General features: G+C 42.1%; 1 protein-coding gene across 3 annotated transcripts in view; it reads right to left on the minus strand.

The window, feature by feature from the left end:
• The window catches only part of snap91a (synaptosome associated protein 91a), a 43,394-nt gene extending 16,194 nt beyond the window's left edge, over positions 1-27,200 (minus strand). For 2 of the 3 annotated variants that reach the window (XR_009709593.1, XM_061255509.1), the window contains exons 1-11: positions 26,260-27,200; positions 10,207-10,349; positions 7,461-7,536; positions 6,801-6,903; positions 5,317-5,410; positions 4,606-4,717; positions 4,024-4,130; positions 3,845-3,886; positions 1,160-1,221; positions 366-378; positions 51-151 (exon numbers count right to left, since the gene is read on the minus strand). Coding sequence is in view for 2 of the 3 variants with exons in the window: in XM_061255509.1 (XP_061111493.1) it covers positions 51-151; positions 366-378; positions 1,160-1,221; positions 3,845-3,886; positions 4,024-4,130; positions 4,606-4,717; positions 5,317-5,410; positions 6,801-6,903; positions 7,461-7,536; positions 10,207-10,349; positions 26,260-26,389 (983 nt within the window). In the remaining variant the exon portion in view is untranslated. The remainder of the gene's footprint in view (positions 1-50; positions 152-365; positions 379-1,159; positions 1,222-3,844; positions 3,887-4,023; positions 4,131-4,605; positions 4,718-5,316; positions 5,411-6,800; positions 6,904-7,460; positions 7,537-10,206; positions 10,350-26,259) is intronic. The other variant, XM_061255518.1, reaches the window with a different exon arrangement.
• Between the last annotated feature and the right edge of the window lie 326 nt (positions 27,201-27,526).

Below are 27,526 nucleotides of genomic sequence, written 5' to 3' on the forward strand. Positions count from 1 at the left end.
TCTTTCAACAGGAAGTGAAGGTGGAGGCAGGGCAGGAAGTGGTTACGTACTTGGAGGCAGCCCCGGTGGGAAAGGGCTCGGGAGGGGGAGAGGTGGAGTCGGAGGTCTTGGCTGGAGTGCTGGTTGGTGTGCCGTTATTCGAAGGAGACCCCTGACATAGGGAGAGATCCAGAAGTCAAACCGCGTGTGGACATTTCACTGGTGTGTTCATAGAAATCAGTTTATATTCAAATGGGCTTCTTTGAATGTACAGTAATTAACAGTACATTTAATATTAAAATACAGAGTGCACTAGCGAAACATGCAAGCCAAGTTATGTCAAATGAAGAATAACAATAGAACAAGAAAAGGAAATAGTTCCTCACCTTAGTTGGTGACCTAAAAACAGAGTTAAAGAAAGTTAGAAACACTCAAGCAAAACATCACATAGCAGTCATGTTGTATCATGAAACCAAAAACATTGGAATAAAGAATCCATGCCAAAGACAACACGTCTTTGATAACAGCACACATTACCACAGTACTTATCGTACCACAGTAGCATGCAGGTGTAGTTACCCACTATAAGTGGGTATAAACGTAGTTACCCACTAAAAGTATTTGATTTGATATTCACACCCACTATAAGTGGGTAACTATAACTTCCTTAATTGTACACAAAATATTATGTTTCAGGGTTTGCAGGCATCACAAAATGACACTTTGTGATGATGGGATTCACAGCACATTTGAGGTCAATCCCCAAACCTCATGTTCAAAATGGGTTAAATCACAAAATGAAAATCACAAGATGAACTTAAGTCCATGTCAACACTCTGAGAAATACACACCAGTACAGGAGAACAGCAAAATACTCACCCCTCACTGTTTATTTCCATTAAGGCAAGACAGAAAAGAGCAACATTAGCATGCTCACTGCATGCTCTAGGTAATGATCCAATAGAAGTGATACCTACAGTATGTCCCACTAATGAAATATTAATTTCAATGCAGTCAAACAAACCTATCTTTTATAGTCACACCCATCGCAACTATAAGGCCTGTGTAGCAGGGGTGTATTCCAGGTGAGATTCTGAGTGATAGATATTGCTCAGTTATCACTACTGTAAGAACTGGGTGTACGGCAGTAATATGTATATCAGATAAAGCCACAGCTCACCCTTTCTTCCCCTCAAGAGTGTTCAGGTGTGTCTCCAAGGATTCCAGGAGACTCTCAGGGGCCTGTAAGAAATACAGACAGCATAGGTGAATGTAAGGGTCAGACACACGCACATGCAAGAGGTCTTCATAGATGTGAGAAACACATGGGAGTCAAAGGTTGAAAAGTCAACGTAGACATCAGAACACACAGGAGTCCCAGGTCAATGTCGGAAACCAACAAAGGTCACAGGTCAAGAAGTCAGGAACATAGGAGCCACGTGTGAAGGCAAAGTCAGTGAATCATGTGAGATAAAGAGAGATGAACTACATGAGGTCTGTACAGAAGGCCAGTGGTAATGGAAACAAACTAAAAAACAAATAAAGTAAAAAGAATCACAGAAAGATATCTCCTCTCGAGCTTCAGGTGTCCTCTCACTCGACAATCAGGCATGCTCATGCTGATGTACTGCATTAAAAATCAAACCCTGCCAATCAACAGGCCAACACAATCCACAATGCACTGCAGCATGCTCACAACAAACACAATAGAGTACAGCAAGCATCTCATAGGCCAAACACTACTTGTCATCAAAGAACAATGAGTCTCACTGGCCAAAGAGTACTCATGATGAAAAAAGAGGAATGAGGCTCATTAGATAAATATTCACTCTGACACAGTTTGCTTAAATTTTCTGCAAAACCTCTCTCATGTTAGCACTTGTTATTCTCCCACCAGTGTGTCATCTGACAGCTCGCTGTGAAGGTGACCATGTACACTAAGGATCCTCAAATTACCCGTCGACACAGGATTCATCTGCAGCGAGCTAACAGCTGATATTGTTGAATTGCAATTATTGTTAAAACAGTCCTACTGAGTCGGCCTGGAATTGTATTGCATAATACACAGATTACAACTTCCCAAATGTGACAGACATTCCATTTATTTTTATTTAGATTAATCTAAAAGGAAATCATTTTAGCATAAAATTTAATTTAGCAGTTTGCAATCTGAAGCAGAAATAAAGCCCCATTCTTCACCCCCATCCCCACTCATTGCTCTACCAATACCATTCCCTAACAAGCCTGTAACCCCATAACACCATCTGTCACCTGTCATGCCCTATCCACATCCGTCATCCTCTAACCCAAGGCTACTCAACTCCAGGTCCTCCAGGTTAGCGTCTGCAGGTATTTGCCATTTATGCATTACATTATTACATTATTGGCATTTGGCAGACACTCTTATCCAGAGCGATGTACAGTTGATTAGACTAAGCAGGAGACAATCCTCCCCTGGGGCAATGCAGGGTTAAGGGCCTTGCTCAAGGGCCCAACGGCTGTGCGGATCTTATTGTGGCTACACTGGGATTAGAACCACCGACCTTGCGTGTCCCAGTCATTTACCTTAACCACTACGCTACAGGCTACCCTGTTATGTCATACCCCTCAAGCAATGAACCCCACCCATATCCCCATTTCCAGACTCATGAGGTTGACTCCTTCGGAAGTTCTCTGTGCTAACAGCGCAGTGGACCCATGCACACTCCCCCAGCATATCCTACCCCCAGCATCTGTTCCAGGTCTCAATGAAGCCAATGGCGTTGCTCATGTTGGGGAACATCCTGTGCATGCTTTAATGCATTACAGTTATTTAGCTGATGCTTAATGCAAATCAAGAGCTCGCTCTGTCTGCCAGGATCGGAAAATAGCACTACCCATAGAGCTTCCACAATATCAGACCCACTTCTGTTCACGACACCATCTTGTCTGAAGTAACACCTCCCCCCACGCACAGTAAACGTCAATCACAAGCACAGCACCTCATCGGCGGGTCAGGCTTTGAACGAGATTGACAGGCATTAATTTAGACCAGGGGTTTTCAACTGTTTCTGATCCAGAGACCGCTCCCACCCAGTCTCAAGGGGTGAGGGCATTGTGTTTGTGGACCAAGGGTTGGGGGGGGGGATTCTATCTATGCACATGCCAGCTGGTCAGGGACCCCCTACAGTACCTTCAAGGTCGGGACCCCCCTGCTGAAAAGAGGGTTTAGACCATCAGCGCTTTAAGTGTGTTTTTAACATTATGGACATTCCAGTCACATTCCAGTGAACTAAGATTCAAAATGGCTGAACCAATTAGTCTGCGGTCCAGATCTTAGCAGCGGAATACCCCAGCCGGTCTCTGACTTTCCGATCACTATCGCATCTTTCAGTCACAGTGCGGTGTCCGAGAGCAGCTCGTTTAGCGGTCGGTTAGGAAACTCAATGACTTTTGCTCCTTTTGTCTTTTGCTCAAATGCTCTGTGTGCTCTGCACTACTCACACTCTCAGCTCGTGAGATCAATCTGCACCTCTGGAAGTGAAAACAGAGGGGGGCAAGTCTGTAATAACCACACCGGTGGGGGGAGCAGGTGGAGGGTATGGAGGTCAGAATATGAGAGGGAGATGACCTGTCAGCTCTGCCGTGGACATCTGTGATTGGCCGGGACTGGAAGGAGGGTACAGTGTGATTGGCCAGAACTGCTGAAGCAGGGGATTCTAGGAGTTGTAGACTAAGCCGACAATGCATGCACCCCCCATGTTAAACAACACTGAACACTGACATGCAATGTTAGTAGACTATAGTGCATGTTCTACAGACCCCCCCAACCTCAATGGAGAGACAACAATAGTGGTTTGAAGGATCGACTGAACAAGGGACCTACCTGAGTAAGTTCAGGAATATCATTTTTGTCGATCCCTACTTGCTGTAAAATCAAGGTGAAAGGATGAATGAGCATGTTACAAGGCTTAACAGTGAAATGTACATCTGGTCAAAGAAGGTGCGGTGTATTTAACTGGAGAGCAGGAGAACATCAGCTCTGCTGCGAGGGAATGCAGGTACCTCCGCTATCTTTAGGAACTCGGACACCCTGGTCATTCGTGTGAGGAATCTCTTGTACACCTCAAGGGCATCCCTGCATTGTCCTTTCTTCATTTCAAAAAATTTCTCTGTAAAAACAAGAAAACTTCCAGATATAATTTTACAATGATTATCATATCAATTCTGTCAAAAGGCTCCACTATATAGTGCAGTCCATAAGCAATCAAAAGCCTAGAATCAAGACTAGATATTGAAAGGTTCTTATGCCTGCATGGAGAAAGCGATTGAATACACCTGACTAATCAGAAGCAGCTGAGAAGCCAAATGTTCAATTACCTTCGGTCCCCTAAAATGGAGGGATTATGTATCAAAAGGGATGTAATTTGTACACAGACAACCCGATATGGATGTACATACCCTCAAATTCATTATTTAATTTAAAATCCAATGTACAAATCCAAAAGAACAGAAATTGTACCACTGCCCAAATACTTAAACTGCACTATATAGAAAAACACATGAGCACAGTTTACTACATGATACTGCTAACACACTCTAATTTTACAGCACATTAAAGAGGGACAAACGTATAAAATATCATGCCTAGTAAATTAATAATCCCATCGTTATAGCAGGCGAACAACTTAATCAGGTCCTTGAAAAGCAGGAGAAATGCTGCATTGATCACTCCATTTATAAGTTCATTAGGATGAACCTGTAAACGGTAGAGAAAGAGTAGAGGAAGAAAATGAGGAAGAGGGAGAAAGAGAGGGAGAGAGAAATAGAAAGATGAAACATTAAAAACTGAAATGAGCATAACCCTTCAGTTTTAAACCTGGCAACCACATACTAAGTATAATCTAAGTACAATAATCATATTGTTTGAAATATTAATCCTGTAAATATTCATCCTGTGCACTGAATGCAAAAGTACTCATGTACAGTTGAACCAATAACAACATTGCAACACACACCCACCTGATCACTTTAATGCTGAATAGTACCCCCAGTGGTGGCTTGTGATATTTATTGTTTTTCCATATGACTGTAGGCATAATGTTTTCTTCACTCAGTCATTGCTGCTTATCCAATGAATCTGATGTGAAGATTAACAGAAGCCTGCACTGTTATAACTCCAGGTTTGACTGTCCCCTCTGTATCCATATCAAACTCCAGCAGAACAACGCTGAGGCGAGTTCAGTGCTCGTACTAACATCAAACTCCAGCGGAGCGACTCCCAGGTGAGTTTTGTGCCCGTACTCACATAAAACTCCAGCAGAACATCGCTCAGGTGAGTTTACTGCTCGTACTCACATCAAACTCCAGCAAAGCGTCGATCTGGCCCTGGAGAGTTGGCATGCCCTTCAAGAGCTTCTCTGTGCTCATCGTCCTCATCACCCCGTCAGCACTGTGACACAGCAGAGACAGCAACCACATCACTGTGGGTCCGTCACTCAGTGTGGAAACTGTGTTCACTGTGGACAGGGCCAATGCAACCACAAGGCAGACTACGCAAACACCCTGCATGGCAAAATGTCCAAGGGGGCAACATAACTTAACAAAAATGAAACTACAATGGTTAGCTCATTGTAGCTATGCTAGCTAGCCTTAGAGACGTTGCGACATGTTTGTTTAGGTCTTGTTAAACTGAAAGTTATCTAGTTGCATCTACAGTCCTATAGACCATGGGCAGGGTGGTTACACACTGCAGTTAGCAGCACCCAGTGAGAAAACAGCCTGTCTTTTTTGTGGGCTAGCAAGTATTGATCACAGAAAGCTGGAGTTAGCAAGGTGGCCAGAGATTTTTATCAAAATGATGGAGGAGATAAGGTCGCTGGGTGTGCTATAAGAGCAAAGCAAAAGCAGAAGATGGAGGATTGTGTTTAAAGAAAGGGTCTCCCTTATCAAGTGTGTTAAAAGATCCGCCAAGTTGTTAAGTGCCTGCTGTATGCAGTGGCAGTTATAAAGTACTATGCTCAATTTGTGGATTACAGTGATATTCCTATCATCCTTATTTTCAAATATCCTAATAAATGGCTCCTACCAAAAATTAAAAACAAAAAACATAAAAAAATCACATTAAACCTATTAGCTAGTAAGATACTGGGAAATAATTGTGGCACATGCCAGTGGGTAAATCACAGTAAACCATATTGATATTTGTGTGCAATGGGATTGTGATTTATCCTGCTAATCTCATCCCATTTGCACACACCTGACCACACAATTTTGTGTCTCGGTTACACAATAATTTTATCTAGGACACAATAAGAGTGCACATTGAACGAGGCGAGTGTACCCTTAGCATGAGACTAGAGCGCACTCAGCATGAGATGTATGTATTTGGGACGCAATCACGCTGTGCTCAGGATGAAATAAGTGTGCAGTCAGGTTGGCCCTCCCTGAAGAGGCATCAGCCCTGGCAGACTGCAGATAGAGAGAGAGAGAGGCTGCCAGGCTGCAGCGATGTAGTGATTCAGCTGTTATTTAAGAGGCCGAAGCTGCAACTTTGTACGAAACACTCTATCACAAGCAGAGCCGAAACCCTCGTCACGGCACAGACACGGCGCAGCCACACTGAATACCAAAACAACTGTTGTGAGGAGCGACTGTGAATCGCGGCTGGCACCTGCGGCAGCTGCCTGTCTGGGTAAAGACTCATTTACACTCCATATTCCTTTTATACGACACACATTACTTTATGCCCTGTTTCTCATAGCACGTTTAAATCATGATGGATTCCACTCAGTAGCAACACGGAAGCGATGTAAAAATGAATCCCTTTTTCACTGACGCACCCCTTCTTCACTCGGGCGAAGTCGAAGGCCATCTGTCGATACGCAAACGCCTTCTCGTTCAGGTAGCGGCTGTAGCGTCTGATGAAGGTTGACATGTCGTAGCCTGGAACACAATTCATGCACAATCAACTCAGAGCCATCTCATCGTACAGGAACACATTTGGATGGGTGGCTTGAGGGCTTTCAATTAAGCAGGTAAAGGTGTCAGTGCTATTCACTGATACAGGAAAAGGTGCTCAGGGCACTACTGAGACAAGTATTTACTGTGTCATGTAGGGCAGTTTATTTGGCTTGGGCTAACATTCCAGTCCAGTCCATTCAGTTCATCAATTTAAATTGTATTAATGGATTTAAAATGCCCATAACGGCATTACTGCTGGCAATTTTATTAGCTTCAATTCATATGCCAGGCCTTTATCCGTCAGCGGCAATACAACAAATCACTAATTTTCTGTATTGCAGTATATGTATGGCAAATAATGTATTGTATTTAGGAAGATGTTAGATTTTAATTGATTCAATTGCAGACTGACAGGTGAAATCACTAGACTAGCTCTCATAAAAATGATGTGCAAACATATCAGTGTGTTGTACTGTGCTTGTGTCTCCACCTGACATTTTCCTGAACCGCTGGGAAAAGGGTGTTTCCCCAACACTCACCATGAGAGCCGGTCTTGTCCAGGAAATTGCTGAGGTTGAAGAGTGTGTTCCTGGAGGCCAGATACTGGATGAACCTCTGTGGAAATAAATAACCCATGAGCAGCTTCCACGATTTTAAAAGAAGTTGCCATGAACTAGGAATATGCTGTCACCCTGTCTCTATTATATATTTCATCAAAGAAGAATCAGTGATATGCAATAATGCTGGCAATTTAAATACAGTGGCGTATTTCCCTGGTTTGCCATAACTATGTTGTCGGATTTAATGCCACAGTCTCGCCAACCAGCTGTCTTCATCCACTACTCTGAAACCTGTAGCTGCAGGAAGTCTCTGAAACTACCAATCAATAGTCCAGAAGGTGGACTTCATCTCAGCCTGGGCCTCCCTGCTCTCCCTGCAGTCATTGGCTCTCTCCAAGACGTGAATCACACCCGATAATACAGCCACTCCTGCGGCTCTTCCCTCTACCTCCAACACCCACACCCACAGGCAGAGGAGGGGGGCATCGGTCTCCTTTTCTCCCTCTAATGGATGTTTCAAATGTCATCTGTTCCTTCTTTCTTCGTCTCCTTTTTCTAATTCCCTGCGGTCACTGTTCCTTGTAGATTTCATATTGTAGTTCTGTATCATCCCCTGGGTCTGCTGGGTCTTTTCTATAGGAGCTGGGAGCTCTACTCTGCTTCTTCCCTGAGGTCTGCGTTCAGCTCCTATGTGACTTCAACCTCCAGCTCCACATCTCACAGACCTCTACCTTCACCTCCCTCCTGCACCTTATCTTGTACCAGGAGCTATCACTATTTCACATTTACAGCCACCATTATTTATCATTCTCTCTGCACCTCTCTCCTGTCCCTAAGCCCTACCCCCCCACCCCGTACATCCACCCCTTTAATCTACGTCTGTCGCAAACTCCACGCTCTATCTCCCACTGCTCTGTGCTCTGCTGCCCTCTCATCCCTCCCCCATCCTCTCCTCTCCTACAGTATCTCCCTTCTTCATTTGACTTAATCTGTCCCACCATGCCAGCTCATCACTCCACTCCTGATCCTGGGCTAACTGACTCAGAAAGTCACGTCCCTGATGATTTCAATCTTTCAATTTGTCTTTGTTTCCTTATCATATAGGTGCAGTGCCTTCAGGAAGTTTTGAATACTTCTCATTTTGCTGTGTTGCAAAGTTAAATAGTAATATATATTCTGTAAATGTTTAATATTTTTTAAAACCTATATACATAACTCCATGTAATGTAAAAATGAAATATTATTTCTGAATTATATTGTAATAAAAACCTGAAAATTGTATCTCTCCCCCCCTTCAACTGAACAGTTGCAGAATAAATTTTGTCTGAAACAGCAGGTCAGATCAGTCATGCTGTGAAGGCCATTGGAACTGTATATGAAACTGAGTTTTTTTATCAGCTGGAGAAGGGTATGAAAAGTCTGTCAAACATAGCAGAGTTGGAGTAAATTTGCATGGAGAAATGGTCAAAAACTCCAAAAATGTGCAACATTTACAAAAAAAATAACTGAGAAGACACAGAACTGTACTGTAATTGCTGCCAAAGGAAAAGTACTCACTCAGAGGGGTGAATATTTTAAAAAGAGAAATGCATTTTAAAGGTTTTTCAAAATCCAGGTTCTCAAAACAGACGTGTTAAAAACAACAAATAAAATGCAATCTTCTAAAAGTAAAATTATACAATTTTAGCAATTATACAAAAAGTAATAACTTTGACACAAAATGTGTGGACAGTAACACAAAAGTAGTAAGAGAAGTGTGTTAGATATTAACACATTCTTTCTGAGAGTGTATGCATGCCTGGCTAACATGTCCAAACACCACCTCGAGCTCAACCTCAAAGGGTTCCCCACGGACCCATGACTGTCTCAATGGGTTCCCCACGGACCCATGACTGTCAGTGGCTCTGCAGCATTTTCCTCACACTCAGCTAAGAACCTTGCTCCGACCCTGAATGGCCAGCCTTTTTGGGAAGCACTACAGCAACCAGCTGGCCCTGCAGATTCTCCCTTCACAATGCCAGAAGTATCCACCACTTCTGCACTGCAGAGGCTACACAGCCATTTCTCCAAGCCCTTGTCATTTCTTGTCTGGACCTGTAACCCGGACCACTGTCTGGACCTGCAACTACGCCATATGGACCTGTGTGCCGTCCTGTACCGTAGAACCACTGCAACTGGTCCAGAATGCAGCTGCCAACCCTGTCTTCAGCCAGCTGGAAGTCACACCACACACCTCTTTTGAAGCTGCCTGCATTCAATTCAAATCATTGACTGGTGCTGCTCCGACCAGAGCTCTCTGATTCATCTCATGGACATTCATGAGGGGCATGACAACTGACAATACCATGGCAATGTATGTTCTGTCCTGCAGCACACCTTTATATTTTTCACTTTATTGGTTCTCCGTAAATAAAAATTACATAAAAATGATAAAACAGCCACCAAGGGGAATTAAAACAGGTGAAACCTTCTTCTCCACACTGGAATGCCAAAATCGTAAGGAGAGAATTTCTGCAATGCAAACCTGGGCATCCAAGCATCTCAATTATGGATGACTCATTGAATTGCTGCATTAAAGATACTCAACAACAGGAGGAGAGAAGGAAAACAGTAGCAGGCCTCCTCGGTATGATGGAGCAGGGATCCCAGTGGATAGGTTAGAGATCCCGATACTCTAAACATCTTGTGCTGAAAACAATATTTGTCTTCTGATCTGCCCTCTCACCTCATTTCCATGGACCATCATGTGATGTGTGGTGACCAGGGCCTTGAAAACCACCACCCAGCTGGCGTTGGTCGCCCTCTCAAAAAGCGTGTCAGCCATCTGCGGGATGTTCACATTGGTTTCATTGGTTGCCTGGATGAGGTCTGGAAGAGAAGCAACAGTTACAAACATTCTCAATGAAACTATTGCAATCAGTTTTTAAATGAAGAATGCCCCATCATGTGCAATAATAAGTTTGGATTCCCTTGCCCTAGTTACTAGCTAACCAATAAATGCCACTAGCACAAGCTGTTATGTGTTAACCAATCATTAACCAATACACTGAATGAAATTCTTTGTGTGATTATTTCTGTTGGCAATGGCATTCATTCAGAGAGGAATACTCAAATCAATAATAAAAAATATCAAGAGCAGCAGGCACCGGATTAACATGAGAGGGTAAACTGTTTATAAGTAACTGAAATCCTGAGGGTACCCCCAATTATGCACAGCACTGCTGGAAACGGACTCCTTCTCAACCTTTGTGTCTTATGTTTAGCTTTTTGGCCTGTAGGACTGTAGGAAGGTCATTGCTTCCTCAGAGAAGAACTAGGTCAGAACATGTTCAGAACTGGGTCAAAAATGACAGTCCCGGCAAACTGCAGTAAAGCTGCCAACTAAGACAAAACAGACCTCTGAAATTTTTTATCAACAGACATTTTCATTAGTGACCAAACAAGTGTTTCTGCCTTTATTTGGAAAAGCATGAATTTTAAATTGTGTTTCAGAGATAATACTCCAATACTGAGACACCCAGACCACACTGTACCCAGAAGCCTTTGAGCTGTGGAGAATGTTGGGGCTAACTGAATGTTAATGGCAAAAAGGCCAGCATATGTTATCTTACTTTCTTACTTTCCTCTAGGTTTAATGGGGGTCCAGCTGGCATTTCAGTAGGAAGTCTAACTTAGACAGCTTCACTTGATAATGATAACGATCCAATCTATTTAGCATGCACGACAGCAGACATGATAATTGTTAATGTAATTATTATTCTGTAATCAGCACAAACAGTGAACCTCAGTTTTGAGTCCTCAGTGATTGATCAGGTGCCTACTGGTGAGTGTGTGTGTGTGTGTGTGTGTGTGTGAGGGTGGGGGTAGTCCTCGCAAGAGGGGTAATGAATCAGTATACCTCCTGCATAGAGCTGCACACACACATACACACACACACAAACACATGCATACTAATACATAATAATGCACTGACAAACAAACACAAATGTAGAAACATAAGGATGCAAAAATACACAAAGCCTTCATTGAATTGCAACCAGCAGCCATATCAATATGAGCCTTAGACGGGTTCAGATCCCGAGGGATGCCCATTCTGCCCTCTCCCTGAATAATTAAAACAGCATGAAGCTCCAGGACCACAAGTCACAGAATATGGGTGCCCTGCACACCGTCTCACGGGTATTGTGTTACGTACCGACTGACATGCGCGCGCACACACACACATACACACACACATGCACACACACGCACACATACACACGCACGCAGACACGTACGCACACACATACATACACACACACGCACGCATATGCACGCAGAGACACACACACACACACACACACATACACACACATAGTGTCCTTTCTTAGCCCTTGAGATCACATGCTGTATTTCCTTGGGGCTTGATTTTAGCCCACTTTTTACCACCACATTTCTCCCTCACCTTGCATGGGCGAACACAGCCTGTGCTCTCATTCTTCTGGCAGTTTTGCGGTAATGAAATATGGATCTTTCACATGCCCATATGTCCCGTACGACGTGTGTGTGCCTTTGTGTTTGGGAGAGATGTGGCCATGCCCTTAGAAATGCTGTTATTCTCTTCAGTGTGTTCTCTCGCTGTTCTCAGAACTGCAACTGTTGTGAGACTGTGAATGGACAGCTCCTTTGTCCTTTCAGAAAGCTGGCTGCAGCCTCTTAATTCAACATTCAACCTAAACACAAAGGGTTTGCTTGAAGAACAAACCCTTCAGAAAATGACTGACAGCAGAGCCAGGTAATGTGTGTGTGTGTGTTTGTGTGTGGAAGCATGTGTGTTTGTTTTCCACCCACAAGCATAGTTTACAATAGGAAGAACCAGCCTTGATGTGATTGGATGAGCAGTCAGAGTAGGACTGTGCTGTTTTACTGCTTCTGGAATCCAGTATGTAAGGATGTGATGACGCCACAATCCCCTTCTCGTGCTCGCTCTGTTGCACGATGGTGCCTCAGGTGTTGTAGCTTTAAAAATAGCGCAGAATGCCATACTGAGGGGCAGAGGGACTGCCACCGCAGGAGCACAGTACATCACTGTGAAAAGGCATAACGTATTAGTGCTAGCCATAATGCGGCAGCTATTCCTGCTATCTCCATTAAGGTATTATTGCTGATGTCAGTGCTATCTCTACTACAGCGCCATTGGTGCCATTACTGTTACTGATACAACTGTCTTTTGTTGTGCAATATTTGCCACACTGCTACAGAAATTACTGATATCTGTATTATACTGCCACCAATACTGCAACCTGTCTTACATTAATAATATTAAGGCTAACTAGTCTTACTTCAGTGGATATTAGTACTAATGATACAGTCGCTGCCACTAAGGAAACTTCGAATACTACTGTGATGACAGTTGCTTCCAATTCTCCTAATGCTATTGCTGTTACTGATGCTGCTATCACATATGTTTCTGTAAAGTACTGTTTCTGCTATTCTGCTGTTGACTAAGCCAAACAAAGAAATCACAATGCACATGTTAATAAGACTTTGGTGAAAATGACGTGACGAAAATTGGTGAAAAGAATATTACAGAATTTATACCTGTATGACCCAACATATACACTCACCAAGCACTTTATTAGGTATTTATTTATAAACTTATTTTTTAGAGTTCTACTGCTGTAGCCTATCCACTTAGAGTTATGCCATGTTGTGTTCAGAGATGCTGTTCTGCATACCACTGTTGTAATGTGTGGTTATTTGCGTTACTGTCACCTTCCTGTCAGCTTGGACCAGTCTTGGCCATTCTCTTCTGACGTCTCTCATTAACAAGGCGTTTCTGTCTGCAGAACTGCTGCTCACTGGATTTTTTTTTTTTTTTGCACCATTCTTTGCAAACTCTAGCATGCGTGAAAATCCCAGGAGATCAGCAGTTTCTGAGATATTCAAACCACCCCGTCTGCCACCAACAATCATTCCACAGTCAAAGTCACTTAGATCACACTTTTTCCACATTCTGATGGTTGATGTGAACATTAACTGAAGCTGCTGACCCATATCTACATGATTGTATGCCCCCAGTAGACCCCAGTTATTGCTGTACCGTCTCTTGGGAGAACAGAGATGAGCACACAATCGTTTAAAAAATGCACCAGTTGAGCTGCAGTTAGTGGTATCCATTTCATTCTTTGGGTGCCATTATCACACTCAGTATCATATGTGAAGTACATCCATTCACTGGAGCCCAGTGATTTGGCAGGATGACAGTCAGGCAGTATATTCTGCTAATCTACTATTTAAAATAAAGCCATTTTGCAGACGCTTTTAGCCAAAGTCATTTACAAAAGAGCTAGCAATACTGGAAGTAAAGCTGTAATCAAATCAGTGTCATTGTAGAGACATGCCTCAACATGCAGGGAGAGATGGGATATTCTTACTAAGTAGACCAATTGCTCATGTATAAGAGAGAAAAATGGAGAAATAGAGAGTACAAAATAAACAGAAACTGGCCAAATACTTATGCACAGTTGGTAAGTCATGGAAATCCCATGTTACTACAGAAACTTTCACTGATGAGAGTGGGTGGTGTTGCTGCCATGTGCCCCTCCCCCCATCATTTTGTCTTAAACATACACACATACACACACATGCATGCACGTGCACGCACACACACACACACACACGCACGCACAAGCACGCACACACACGCACGCACGAGCACGCACACACGTACATGCACACACAACCACATGGGAGGAGATATGAAGAAATGATCTCTGCTGCTAACTGTCCCGCCTTTAAGCTATCCAAATCCACTGCACAAACAGTCTGATTACTACCGAAAAAGAACTTAGCTAACTTAGCTAATGTTAGACAGCCAGCTGACAGTTCACATTAGTGGTAAACAGGTCTGGCTCACAATACCACAGAAGCTGCACAAAACTCCTTCACACACACTCCAAAACACACTTTCATGGTCATGCTGGTACTTAACTGTACCATATAAAATGCACGCAATGCATCTGTACAACACATGCAATAACCCTGAGACTGACTAACTGCATCATATGCATGAAATAAAATAAAAGCTCTTTGGCAGTCAGGTGAACTGTGTTATATGAGCATATTTTTAGAAGCATATAAACGGCAGTAAAGTGTTATTGCTACAGTGATCACACATCCACACCTGGGTGCACATACTTGCAGGCTAGAGACCAGAGGTGATATCAGACATTACATGGTCATGCATCACAGCCAAAGCCTGAACAGTGGCTTATCTAGCAAGCACAAGGAATTACTGATTAACAAGCCCCCACCCAGCCACCCACACATACACCTTTCACACATTTGTAAAATAATATATTCCATAATTCTTATGTTGCTTGGAATAAGGAATCAAAGCAATGGAAAGGCTCATTTCTGAGGGCGCTGTGACCGTACTGATGTATGCACTGATGGAGCATATTTCACTGCACATGAATGGATCATGAGAGCTCTTATTTATAGGCTTTTCCCTGAAGCAGGAAAGCAGAGAAATACCCACAATTCCAGGGGCAAAAATCCAATGTAACATCCCAGAAAAACCACACCAGGGTAAGGATCTGTGCTCATCTGCTCATTATGGGGGTTTATCATCTATAATGTCTAAACTGGTTTATTATAATAATAATAATAATAATAATAATAATAATAATAATAAATATATAATAATAATAATTTTTGCAAAGTGGTTTGCAGTGCTTAAAAACATAATCATACATGTATGAAAAAGCACAAACAATTATAACTTATTTTCATTTAAAATTTTCATATTTGATTATAAAAACATTAATAAAGTAATAATAAATTCAAATAAAAGATGAAGAACCAACAATAAAAGGATGAACCTGGACTTAGCGTGTGTTTTAAAGAAATAAATGGAAATGACGCTCTTATCTCCTCAGAGGCAAATACGCTCAGTTGTGAAAATGAGTTCCACTGGCTAGTGCGTTCATACTGCTCATGAATCCTACTGCTCTTTTAGGGAATTAAAAATATGAAACCGTGTATTGATCCTCTGGATTGTGTTCCAAATGCATACAGAGACACACACACACACACACACAGACGCGCATGTGCGCACACACACAACACCACGAACCCAAGCACAAATAAAAACATTTCCCTAAATCTTTCCTGTACAGCCTTTATCTTACTGCACCAACAGTATCTTTAAGAACAGTGGTGGGGTACATTGATAATAAAGCAAAAAAAAGGCATTCTACATTATTAATGACATTAATGACACAGCCAAGTAGATATACCCTTTCCTTGTGTCTGAGATTACCTCTCTAGTGCACAGGGCACTGAGTTTGCTTTGTGTGTGTGTGTGTGTGTGTGTATGTGTGTGTGTGTGTTTGTGTATAAGTGTGCATGTGTGTGTGTTTGTGGGTGTGGGTGTGTGCGTGTGCGTGTGGTACTGAGGCACTGAGTTTGCTGTGTGTGTGCGTGTGTGTGTGTGTGTGTGCGTGTGCTTGTCTTCATGTGTCTTTGCTTGTGCACATTCTCACACATGAGTGTGTTGGCATGCATGTGAGTGCCCTTGTGCATGAGACAGAGGGTTTTCTCCTTCCACTGTGTCCCTCACACCCCTCCCCCTTCCCTGCACAAATCAGTCTCCATCTTGGTCAATCCCAGATCACACAGAGCACAGCACAGCACCAGCTTACCCACAGCTATTGACAAAGAAGCTAGATGCTGGTATTATTCATCACAATTAACATTTACACCAAAGTTGGTTAACTTAATTATCACTGTTAACTGCTCTGACTTCAAGGGCGCAGTGCCCTCCACAGATTGACGGCAGACCTCCCTGAACCAACACTGAAGGCGTGCGATTGGTCAAATCCTGAGCTCTCCTCATTGTGATGCACTGAATACAGCTCTGAGTTGTGATGTAACACCCCCTTCCTCCAGATTGGTTGATAGCTTAGCCCCTCCTAGCCTTGATGTCACACTCCCAGCAGTTCTGGGTTCTCCAAGATATCCAGCTGTGACATCATCACTACATCACATGATCAGTCCTCTCAACTGCAGGAGATCCAAGATGTAGGTGGGAGAGGGCCAATCTGCTGCATTTATGAATCTCCAAGACATTTTCAATAAATATTAAGCACAATGTAAAGACAGTAAAATTGATATAACATGCCAAATCTGTACATCTGTACTATCTGCTGAAATTCAACTACATTCAGACAACTAGCCTCTTTGCCCCTCTGTGTCCAGCCCAACATATGTAATTAAGTAATTCTACAAAATAGGAGAACTACAGTACATCTCCATGTGGTGCATCACAGATCTATCATAGATCCAGATCTCAAAAGTGATATTTCCAAAAGACCAACACAAAAAAGGAAAGGCTGATTGGAAACACAACATCTGAATCTCTCTCTGTCTCACACACACACCAAAGAAGTGATAGAGAGAATGACAGAGCAGGCCCTCTCTCACCATGACTCACACTGTAATTTCCAGTCCAGAGTGACTAAACACAATACTTAACTCAGTTGTGTTCTACTACCACAGGCAGAGGAAGAAACGTGTCCTGGATGAGGGCATAGGGGGGTGCAGAATGGAATAGGGGGAGGAAATTTCGTTCAGTTTCAGAAGAGCAGGGGCATCTCAATGTTTAAACACTGCTGTAACATAACAATGTCTCCTGGTGAATGCAAACACAGGAGGCAAATTAAAATCCATTATTGATATTCAGCATTCCGACAGAGCTTCGCCACTGGAATGAGAATCCAATCAGCAGTGTGGGCCGGTAGGCAGGGATTCTGATGCGTCACTGGGAAGATATGAGTTAGAGTTGTAGGTGTGACAATCCTTGGTTGTCTTCATTTTGAATCAGGAAACATCCAAATTTGTACCAGGCACCAATGTATTGAATTCACACATCCCACCATTATCTGGGAGGTCGAGGGACAGGGGGATTGGGGGCGTGGTGGTGCTAGGCTCCTCCGCACAATATGGGACCATTCCGCACTTTTCGTTGCTTAGTTCCTGACAGTGTGTCTGTCGTGACAGGATAATGCATATTTCTAGGAGACTAAGTTGATGACGGTATTAATGACAGAGACCAAAAATTCTACATTTGTATATTTAGTCCTTATATTCAGATTTTAGTGGAATGACAGCCTATTAACAATGGAAAAAGGAGGGTGTGTGATTTGGGATATTTTACTGATAGCATACTGTTAGCCTAGGTACATTTCAGCTGTAAGAAAGACAATTGCTTTGCTATTTGTAAACAATGCTTCAGCAATATTTCACAAGGAAGCAACTCAAGCCAGCATTTTAACAGTAACTTTGTCTGGGCAAGGAAGTCAGGCCAGCCAAAAAGAATAAAATAACATAAATGATAGCATATGGAACAAGAGCTCGCTCACACACAGACAAGAATAACAACCTGATATCCTCTAATGAGTTGAAGCTTTTAACATTACACTGTTCCATATTGATCTCAGTTATGACCAGAGAAGGCTCTGTTGGGGCTATAACCATGGTCGAAATGTGAAGAAATCCATGCATGTGACAATTAAGACTGCATGTGACAGTAAAATGATCAAAAGCAAGGAAATTTAGAAAATCCTTTAGGCCTAACAATTAAGCCAATATGATGTAGGCTAAAGTACGTGAAAACAATATAGCCAAGAAGACCATACAAGTAAAACTTTTATGTGACTAAAAAAATCTTTATGTAAAATAAAGTTACTAGTTATAGCTAGTTACCTAAGATTTTGGGCATTGTTTCACAGTTAGCACAAATGAGCGTTAGCACACATGGATTGCACAGAACAAATTCAGTCAGGGAACTCTACAGCAGTTGACCAATAGTCAGCTTCAGAAATCGCATTCTCACACGCTCCATAATCAACTAATCACATTAACACAACTCATTTCATCCAATCACATGCACACATTACCTTGGAGCACCTTTCTAAAAGCAACAGTCAGACCTTCCCTACGCTGCTCATTGCCTGCGCTGCCTCTGCTTGCTCATTTGCTTTGCACAATTGCGCTCACCCTCCACCACCCCAGCTTCTACCTGTTGTTTGGATCGGCTTCTAGGTACTGGGGGGTTCCAGTACTCCCTGTTAAATAGGGGAGATGAATTGCACTCCCTGTAGGTAGGATAGTAGTACCTGAAGCAGATCTATTCAGCAGCAAACCTAAAATCATTTACTTGCATATTCATTAATATTTTAGTTGTCCTGACTAAAGTGAATTCAAAGTAACATTCACAATCCAGCAGAAATATGAAGCAAAAAACAGATGGTTCATTCTTTTTTTTCTTTTTTTTGCCTCTCTCTCCAAATTTTGGCGGAAACAAATCCATGCTCACCACAATGCAGTAGGCCATATGGCAAGTTTGTTACCTCAAACTTAGTTTTAGCAGATACGAGGCTGTCATGTAAATATAACCCTTTTAACTTATGATGAGGGTCCCTGGGAGGCCTTTGAGCCTGGGGTGTTGCTGGATCAGAAAAGGTTGAAAAGCCCTGCGTATGATCAGCCTTTCTCCATTGTGGAGGACGTGGGGGTTATGAAGGCTGATGGAGGATACTGAGCCCTGATATAGCAACAGCAATTATTAGTCTTTTGTCGGTCTACCCCAGGGGCCGGCAACCCTGGTCCCGGAGAGCCGCAGGGTGTGATGGCTTTCGTCTCCACCTTAAAATAAGCAACCGATTCAGACCCAAGAAACCAGGTGAGGTGTGTTAACTGTGTAATCAACGGCTTTCATTGATCAATTAATGGCAAGTAACAACGAAAGCCAGCACACCCTGCGGCTCTCCAGGACCAGGGTTGCCGACCCCTGGTCTACCCGAACAATAGTAACAGTGGTTACTATTTTAAACATTAAAACAAGATGTGTAGCATATTTGTATTATTGTTCTTTTCATAGTGCCGTGCCTGAAATATACATTCATATATAAATAAACAATTTCCTTAAAAAAAGAAGAAAAAAAAGGCATTGTTATACTGATGTTCCATATATGTATATGATGGAGGAATAGTAAGTGAGGAATAGACTATTGACAGCCTACATGTCTGCCGACTGTGTTGTTTGAACAAGAAGGTATCGGTACTGATAAAAGTGATTGAATTAACTATGATCAATATGGCAAAGCAGTTATGCTGTCTAGACTAGAGGGTTAGGAGTAAAGAGACAATTTAGGGGACCATAAAGATGCAACACCACCAGTTTGACAGCACTTTGGTTTTAGACCACACAATAAAGAGAATCCCAGTTTTAAATGAAGACATCTGTCGACTTTTTCTAATAATGTTCACCTTATAGAAAGGCAATAGTTCCTTTGAGTTTATCCCACTGAGCAACTGCAGAATATTAATTTAAGGGTGACACCGCCCCATTTCACCCATCACCAATTTCTATGAATTTCCATCTTTCTATAAAGATATACTAAGCTGCTGGCTCCCTCCCTCCTATCATGGCAGAGGGAGTTTCTATGAAAACAGTGCAGTGTGATTAGTTGTAAATGTTACATTGCATTACATTAATTCCACTTGGCAGGCTCTTATCCAGAGCGACGTACAGTTGATTAGACTAAACAGGAGACAATCCTCCCCTGGAACAATGCAGGGTTAAGGACCTTGCTCAAGTGCCCAACGACTGCGGATCTTATTGTGGCTACACTGGACTGGACCTTGCGGGCCCCAGTCATGTACCTTAACCACTACACTACAGGCCGCTATGTGTGCTGCTTGGGTGGTTAAATATGGCAACACATCAGCTAAAAACATGGTATATCTAGATAAATATGCCTATGTGGGCAGATTTTGATTAGGACAAATGGACTAAGCTGAAAAGAACACGCTTGTAGCTACAGGGAAAACAATATGTAGACCACGGAGAAGTCTGTGCCAGGCGATACACAGGGTGCTGAGAAGGTCCACGGATATTACTCATTTAGCCACGGAGGGTAAGAGAATAGTGACTCATGAATCATGGCAAAATAAATACGCATGTAAGCACATCAATGGCCACATTTTATCTAAAACCCAAGGTTGACTGTCTTTAAGACAATTTACTGCTGTTGAAGCAACCAAACCCCCACTGAACCACATGGCCTTTCACACTGGTCACTTCACTGCAGTAGTAAGCTATTCATTCAATTACAGTAGCACCACTGCAGATTTCAAACTCCCTTTGAAAGATTATGATACACTGTACACATGTAAACATTGTTTTTGATGTATTTTATAATAATAAAATAAACACATAAATTCTGCTCCTGTTGTAGCACTGCCACCTTTGACCTTGTAAATTATTCAGATCCAAATGTAGAGAGTGACTTCATTAATCAGCATATCTGAACCTGAACTGCTAACTGTCTCCTCTGAAGGTTGATTGGTTTAGCTTTTATGTGCACTTTCAGTCAACACGTTGCTTGCAAGACTGTGGATTGATTAACAGTGTCTTGCAGCATGCCTTCCAAAGGTCACTAGCAAAGGTCTGGGAGAAGCAGACCTATTATAATATACCATCCTACAAATACGGTGAGCTCCATAATCTGTGGGACATTTTTTCTATAATTTGGCTCTGTACTCATTTTGAATTTGTAATCAAACAATTCACATGTGGTTAAGTTGCACATTCTCAGGATTTTTATTATTATTACTTTTTAAACATAGCACCCCAATGTCAGGGCACCACAATGTTTGCGACACATTAATGCCATGTAAATGAAACTAGTACTTTGTACCATATCCTGCATGCAATGCCTGCTTGAATTCTGTGACTGATAAACATCACAAGTCATTTGCTTGGAGGCATTGTCTTGAACTTGAACAGGAAAGCTATGTCTGTTCACTTTAGAATTAATTCTGCTGCTGCTATCAGCGGTTACATCATCAATAAAGACAAGTGAGCCATTACCTGTGGCAGCCATATATGTCCAAACCATAACATCCTTTTCACAGATGTGGGGGGGTGCTTTGCATCTTGGGCAGTTCCTCTTGCCCAGCACACTTTTCTCTTGCCATCACTCTGAAACAAGTGTATCTCTCTGGGTCTCATCTGTCCACAAGACCTTTTTTCCAGAATTCTGCAGGCTCTTTTAGGTACTTCTTAGAAAAATCATTTCTGTAGTCAGATTTCTGCGGAGAGTAGTCAATGACACATCCACACCTGCCTCTTGAAGAGTCTTTCTGAGCTGTCAGACATATATTTAGGAGTTTTTCTTCATTATGGTGAGAAGTCTTTGGAAATCAACTGAGGTCTTGCTTGGCCTACCAGGCCTGTTTCTAGCTCTCCACTGCTCTTTCTTCTTAATTAGATTCTAAACTGTTGACTTTAGAAAGCCTAAGGTTTTACCCATGTGTTTGAAGATTTTTTACATTTTTTTCTATGGCTGCCTTGAGTTTCATTAGCACAACTCTGGTCCACATGTTGACAAATGCCAATGATAGACTCAAAAGGCAATCAAAAGCCTAGAATCAAGACTACACACTGAAAGATCACTTATACAAGCACTAAAGAAGCAATTGAACATACCCGACTAATCAGAAACACCTGTGAAGCTATTTGTCCCAAATATTATGCTGCTGTGAAATGGGGGTACTCCATGCAAAGTGCTGTAATTTCTACACGGTGAACGCAGAATGTATACTACCCTTTAATAAAAGCTGAGAGGCTACACTTTGATTACAAATCTAAAATTGAGAAGTACAGAGTCAAATCAAGAAAATTTAAGTAAATTCTATTTTGAATGGAGGTTCTCCATTCCAATTTCATTTAGGATTAAGCTTAATCTGTTTCTGTGAACCCAGATATAATTACACAGACAATTTTCTTGATTATTTTACTTAAAGGCAGGATTTCTTTCCTTGATTCGCTTCTGTGGTTATGATCAAAAATGACTCCTCCTATGTTCTCAACCCCAAGATGGAAGCTCACTTACTCACTCAGCCACTTGCTAAACGGTTAGCCACCAAGGCTATCTCTCACAAACCATGCTAAGGCACTGTTGTGGTAGCCAGTTTATACACTCTTCTTTTTGTGCTCCTCCTTCTATTTGCCAAATGCTTTTCAGATACATTACATAAAGAAAAAAGGATCATACCCAGAAACATCCTGAACACTTTTTAGACTAACAATTAAGCAAGGTATTGGGCAGAAGTGAATACAGATACAGACTGCGCCGTAATGACAGAGCGTGACTGAGCGTTTATTTTCAAGTTGAAAATCCTGCATGGTATGCTTTTAACTATGCATAATCTCTGATACTTATTTTTCATAAACTTTCTTTCATAAGGAAGGGTTTTGAAGAAACACAATCAGCTAAGAAATGGTTGGTAACAATTCTAAGTACAGAACCTTAAATCTTTAAAAGAAGACATTTCTATACATACAAGCAAGAAGACATAGAAAACAAGACCAGAGGAGACTGGTATAGCCAGACCCTGATAAGGGGGGAGTATGTATATATGGGTGACCCATGCCTGTCAGTGCAAGTGGAACTGGACCGTCTTTCACTTTTTTGGTCTCGGACACATGTCCTTCATTGAAACTGAGGCAAGTGTAGCTTGGTTTGCGGGAAGGAAGCAGGGCAATCCGAGGACCACGCCTACTGGTTAAGTAGGTATACACCTGGACAGCATTACCAATCAGTCCAGGAGTGCTATATGCTGTGCTTCTTTCCACAGAGGGCGGCAGAGACTGGGAACCAGTAGGAGATATACAATAAACGGCAATGCAATCCGGAATTGCACATAATATTTAGCGCTATAACAGCATTTTCGTTTTTTTCAACAAGCAGAGGCTACGTAGCTATTTGCCTATCCTTCATGGTAGCCAACTAAACTAATGTTACCCCTATTTAATTGGGAAAGCTGTACCCAGGTAATATGGAATCCAAAATGGTGAACTACAGAAGATCACGATTTGCTAACGTTATATTAAATTATTTCTGAGATAATAACCTAATGAGCAAGCAAGCTAGGTAGCTAAGGTTTGCAACAGCAAACTCAATAGCTACCAGAAAAACTGAAACCCGCATGATAGCAGCCAGCTTTTCACGAAGAGAAGCATTATATAGTACTTGCGGTGTACAAATTAAAAGACCGCTATGTAAGTTTAACTGTATGAATTGATTGCTTCCTTCTAGCTAGCTGTCACACCCTCACCCTCTTTTCGGTGCTCCACCTCTCCAGAGTACTAATCTCTGGCACCTGCCCCTCATGATCACCACCACCAGCTCCAAATCACCACAGCCTATTTGTGTTCCTTAGTTTTCTATAGCCAGCAGGCAATATTGGTTTTCCCTTGTGTGTTTAGCATGTCACCCATTACCCTTGCCTTGCCTTGCCTTATCCTAACCTAACCTAACCTAACCTAACCTAACCTAGCCTAGACTAGCCTTGGGTACCCTGTGTAACAAATCTAGTTCTGTCCTGACCTCACTTTTCCCTTTACCTATTGTACCTAAGCCTTATTAAAACCCATTTCACCTGCACCTGCTTCCGGCCTCCATGACAACATTACACTGGCTAGCTAGCATGCCTTCTCATGCAAGTTTCAACAAGGTATGTCAGTCAGTAAGAGACAAAGTCAAATCCAAACAAAATATAACAGAATAACTATAAGTAAATTCCAGTTCAATGTTGCGTCTCATAGGGTACCATTATTCTTATTTTATTCAATCTTAACAATGCTCACATGTGGTGATTCCAATTATTGTTCCAAAGACCTGAAATGGGACTCAAGTAACTGAATCCCTGAATTCCGGAACTTCAAACCTCCTGGCCACTGACCAGTAACCAGCTATCTCGATTTGAAATTTGTATGTCCACCATGTGTTTGAAGTGAACAGGGTCCTTGGAACAAGCTTTTATTCCTCATTGCTAAAACTCACTGCTGACTCATTATCCTGAAGTGAATAGATGTTGTATAGTACCGGAAGGCCATTTTAAAAACAGCTGCCTCCTGCTGAGTAGACTATACCACAGTTAAATGTAGTGTATTTGAGAAGGCAGAGGAAACTCAAACAACCTGCTGTACACTGGGACACCACTGATAACACAGCGCAATAAAATGTGATATTGCTTTTTCCTTGGACTGCCTCAATCTGATTTATGAGAAAGCTGCAATGATTGCTCCATTTATACTGATGTCCTGCAGATTTCCTGGTCTATGTACAAAAACGGCAACTGAGCCTTTCCTCGCTTATTTTTAAAAATGGAAAATGTTTAGTTGAGTATAGCCAATCCATGATCTTTTGTAGGAATTTAGCAGGCTAAACTTTGAAATCTGGGTTTTCCATAAATTAATATTTATTAGCTATGATACTACATCTAGATAAGCTGTAGACTACAACACATATTGTACAGTTGCTGAGCATTTATCGAATGTTTATCATGTTCATTAATTCATTAATGGAGTTCTGTTTAATTTGCTCTTCATAATTAAATGAATGTCTGACCAATAAAATTATGAAAATAATATTAGCAGGAAATATATTACAGCTGATTTTAACACTTCATTAAGTTGATCCAACGTCTGTCCAATACATTAGTCCACCATTAGTTTTTATGTTCTACTGTCAGATAAAAAACTAAAATGAATGTCTCATTCTCATATTCAGTTGCTTTGGTACACCTGGGACTACCTAGGAAACCTGAACCAGACATCATCAGTAATCATATGCATTGTTCCAACTCCATCTGTCTAGAAACAAACCATAAAGATCAGTTAATTTTCTCAATATGATGCCCTTAAACATGGCCAAATAAGTACAGTATTCCTGATGTCATGATGCCTAAACCCACATCAGGTAAGTTGGTACAGATAACAGACAAGGGGCCGGGGGTGGGGTTATAGATTATAGACATAGTAGAACTGTAGTAAAATGATACAGTAATACAGTACAGACTTAGTATGGGTACAGTGTGAAATACTGATACAGTAAGTAAAATAAAAGGGCAAAGTGCATTAAGGACACAGATTAACCAGGTAAAATTCAATACAAGAGTAGTGCTGAATACACACCCAGCAAATGTCTAGTGTGCAATAAAGTCCACAATAAATGTCTAGTGAAAATTAGACCCACTAAAGATTTAGTGGCAAGTGTTGTAACATAAAACACTTAAGCAGTAACGGTTGCAGGTATACAGGAATTTGTACACACATTGTGCAAATATAGACTCAGGGACGGTCAGAGTAAAACTGGCATTTTGTTCACTCAGATTTTCACCAGGCCCTCTAATGAAATTTTGAGACAACAAGATTATGCTCAATGAACCACTCACAATACTTCACACATGGCATATGAACTGAACCACTTTCAGTATAGTACTACCCACCCTTGTGTAAACCTACTGCACGACTACTATTATTCTCACCCTCAGTTCTTACAGAAATAGGCTACCTTGCAGCTGGGCTACTGCTCATCGTGTACCCAATCGCAGTGCATGTGCAAACGTTCTGAGTGTCACAGTTTGTATGGAGTGGGGGTGGGGCTGTGAAATGAATGCGCGTCACATAATCTTTCAGAAACACACATTACACACAGCATCTCTCTCCCTCTCTCTGTCAAACAGAGAGAGAGAGAGAGAGAGAGAGAGAGAGAGAGAGAGAGAGGAGAGAGAGAGAGAGAGAGAGAGAGAGGAGAGAGAGAGAGAGAGAGGAGAGAGAGAGAGAGAGAGAGAGAGAGAGAGAGAGAGAGAGAGAGAGAGAGAGAGAGAGAGAGAGAGAGAGAGAGAGAGAGAGAGAGAGAGAGAGAGATGTAATACTTACACTCCAGGTGTTTTTTCTTGGGCCCCATCACCTCGTGCGTGGTGGCTTTGCAGACAGCACGAGCCACCTCCGATCCCGTGAGGCTGTACTGAGCAGCAGCAATGCGATCCGTCAGCGTTTGTCCCGACATCTTCTCTCTGTGGCGTCACCTTCGACAATTAAACGGCAATTGAGCCCCAAAATAAATAGCTAACGTATCGCCCTGATTCCAGAATGTCCTCCCAAAAATCCCCTAGGGATATGGCCTTATAAATGTAAATAGCTGAGAATACAAGCAGCCACGATTGATTAAAATGGTGGGTATTTCAAGAGTAAATGGAAATGTAAGGCCGATGCGTATACTCTAACATGGATAGCCTATTCATATACGCAAGGCTGTGTCGTTCTCTCGGCTCGTGCCAGCTTTACGGCGTTTATCCTACCACTTTTTTGACGCGTTCCTTATGCAACGAACTCGTCTAGCATAAACACCGATTTCCTCAACTCATATAACAAATGTGAGTGTAAATTGATCTAGGATAGCCTACACGCGAGAGATCCGACGTTTTTCTTCGGGGGTAATATTAATATCATTCAATAAGTAATCAGCATTCTATACATATCCATCCGTATTTCCCGTTTTAAAATTATGTCAGTTCCTTTCTTATGCTGATTTCCCCTCTGCACACATAAAATGTAAGAAGAAAAATGCAGTCCGCAAGAAAGCCTTGTTTTTACACTTGATAAAATGACGGTTCTCTCTGGATGGTGCTGCTCGGTGGCGTCCTCTCCTCCGGCAGATGGATTAATCTTCGCTCGGACCTGGTTTCCGTGCAGAATTACACCGAAACAGTCCGCTCTGCTCTACTCGTCCCCTGCAGAAAGCGGACGCGCCTTTTGCCCCCCTGTCCCCGCGTCTACACCGAGTGATGCTAGCAGAGGAGGTAGAGGAAGATGGTGTTTAAATGGATTCGTATCCCCTTGCTGATTTATTTATTTATTTTTTCATTTCTCTCCTCCCACTGGTCTGAGTCAGGTGACACGTCATTTACAAAGGGGCAACATCCCCCTCTACACCCCATGGCACAATCTTAAAAGGATGCTATCATGCGGATTCCCGAACGACGTAGCGCACAATTAGTGGTGTGGGACTCGCGGAATTATCTTGATTACTGAGATAATCTTTAATATCAAACCCGCAGATAATGTTTTAACGAATGAGCAAAACGAATCTCTGCTATTTTTCATTTTTACGAGAATGTCATTTTTCATCATCCGGAAACCAATG

Source organism: Conger conger, chromosome 1 (assembly GCF_963514075.1).
Source record: "Conger conger chromosome 1, fConCon1.1, whole genome shotgun sequence".
In the NCBI taxonomy this organism is placed as follows: Eukaryota; Metazoa; Chordata; class Actinopteri; order Anguilliformes; family Congridae; genus Conger; species Conger conger.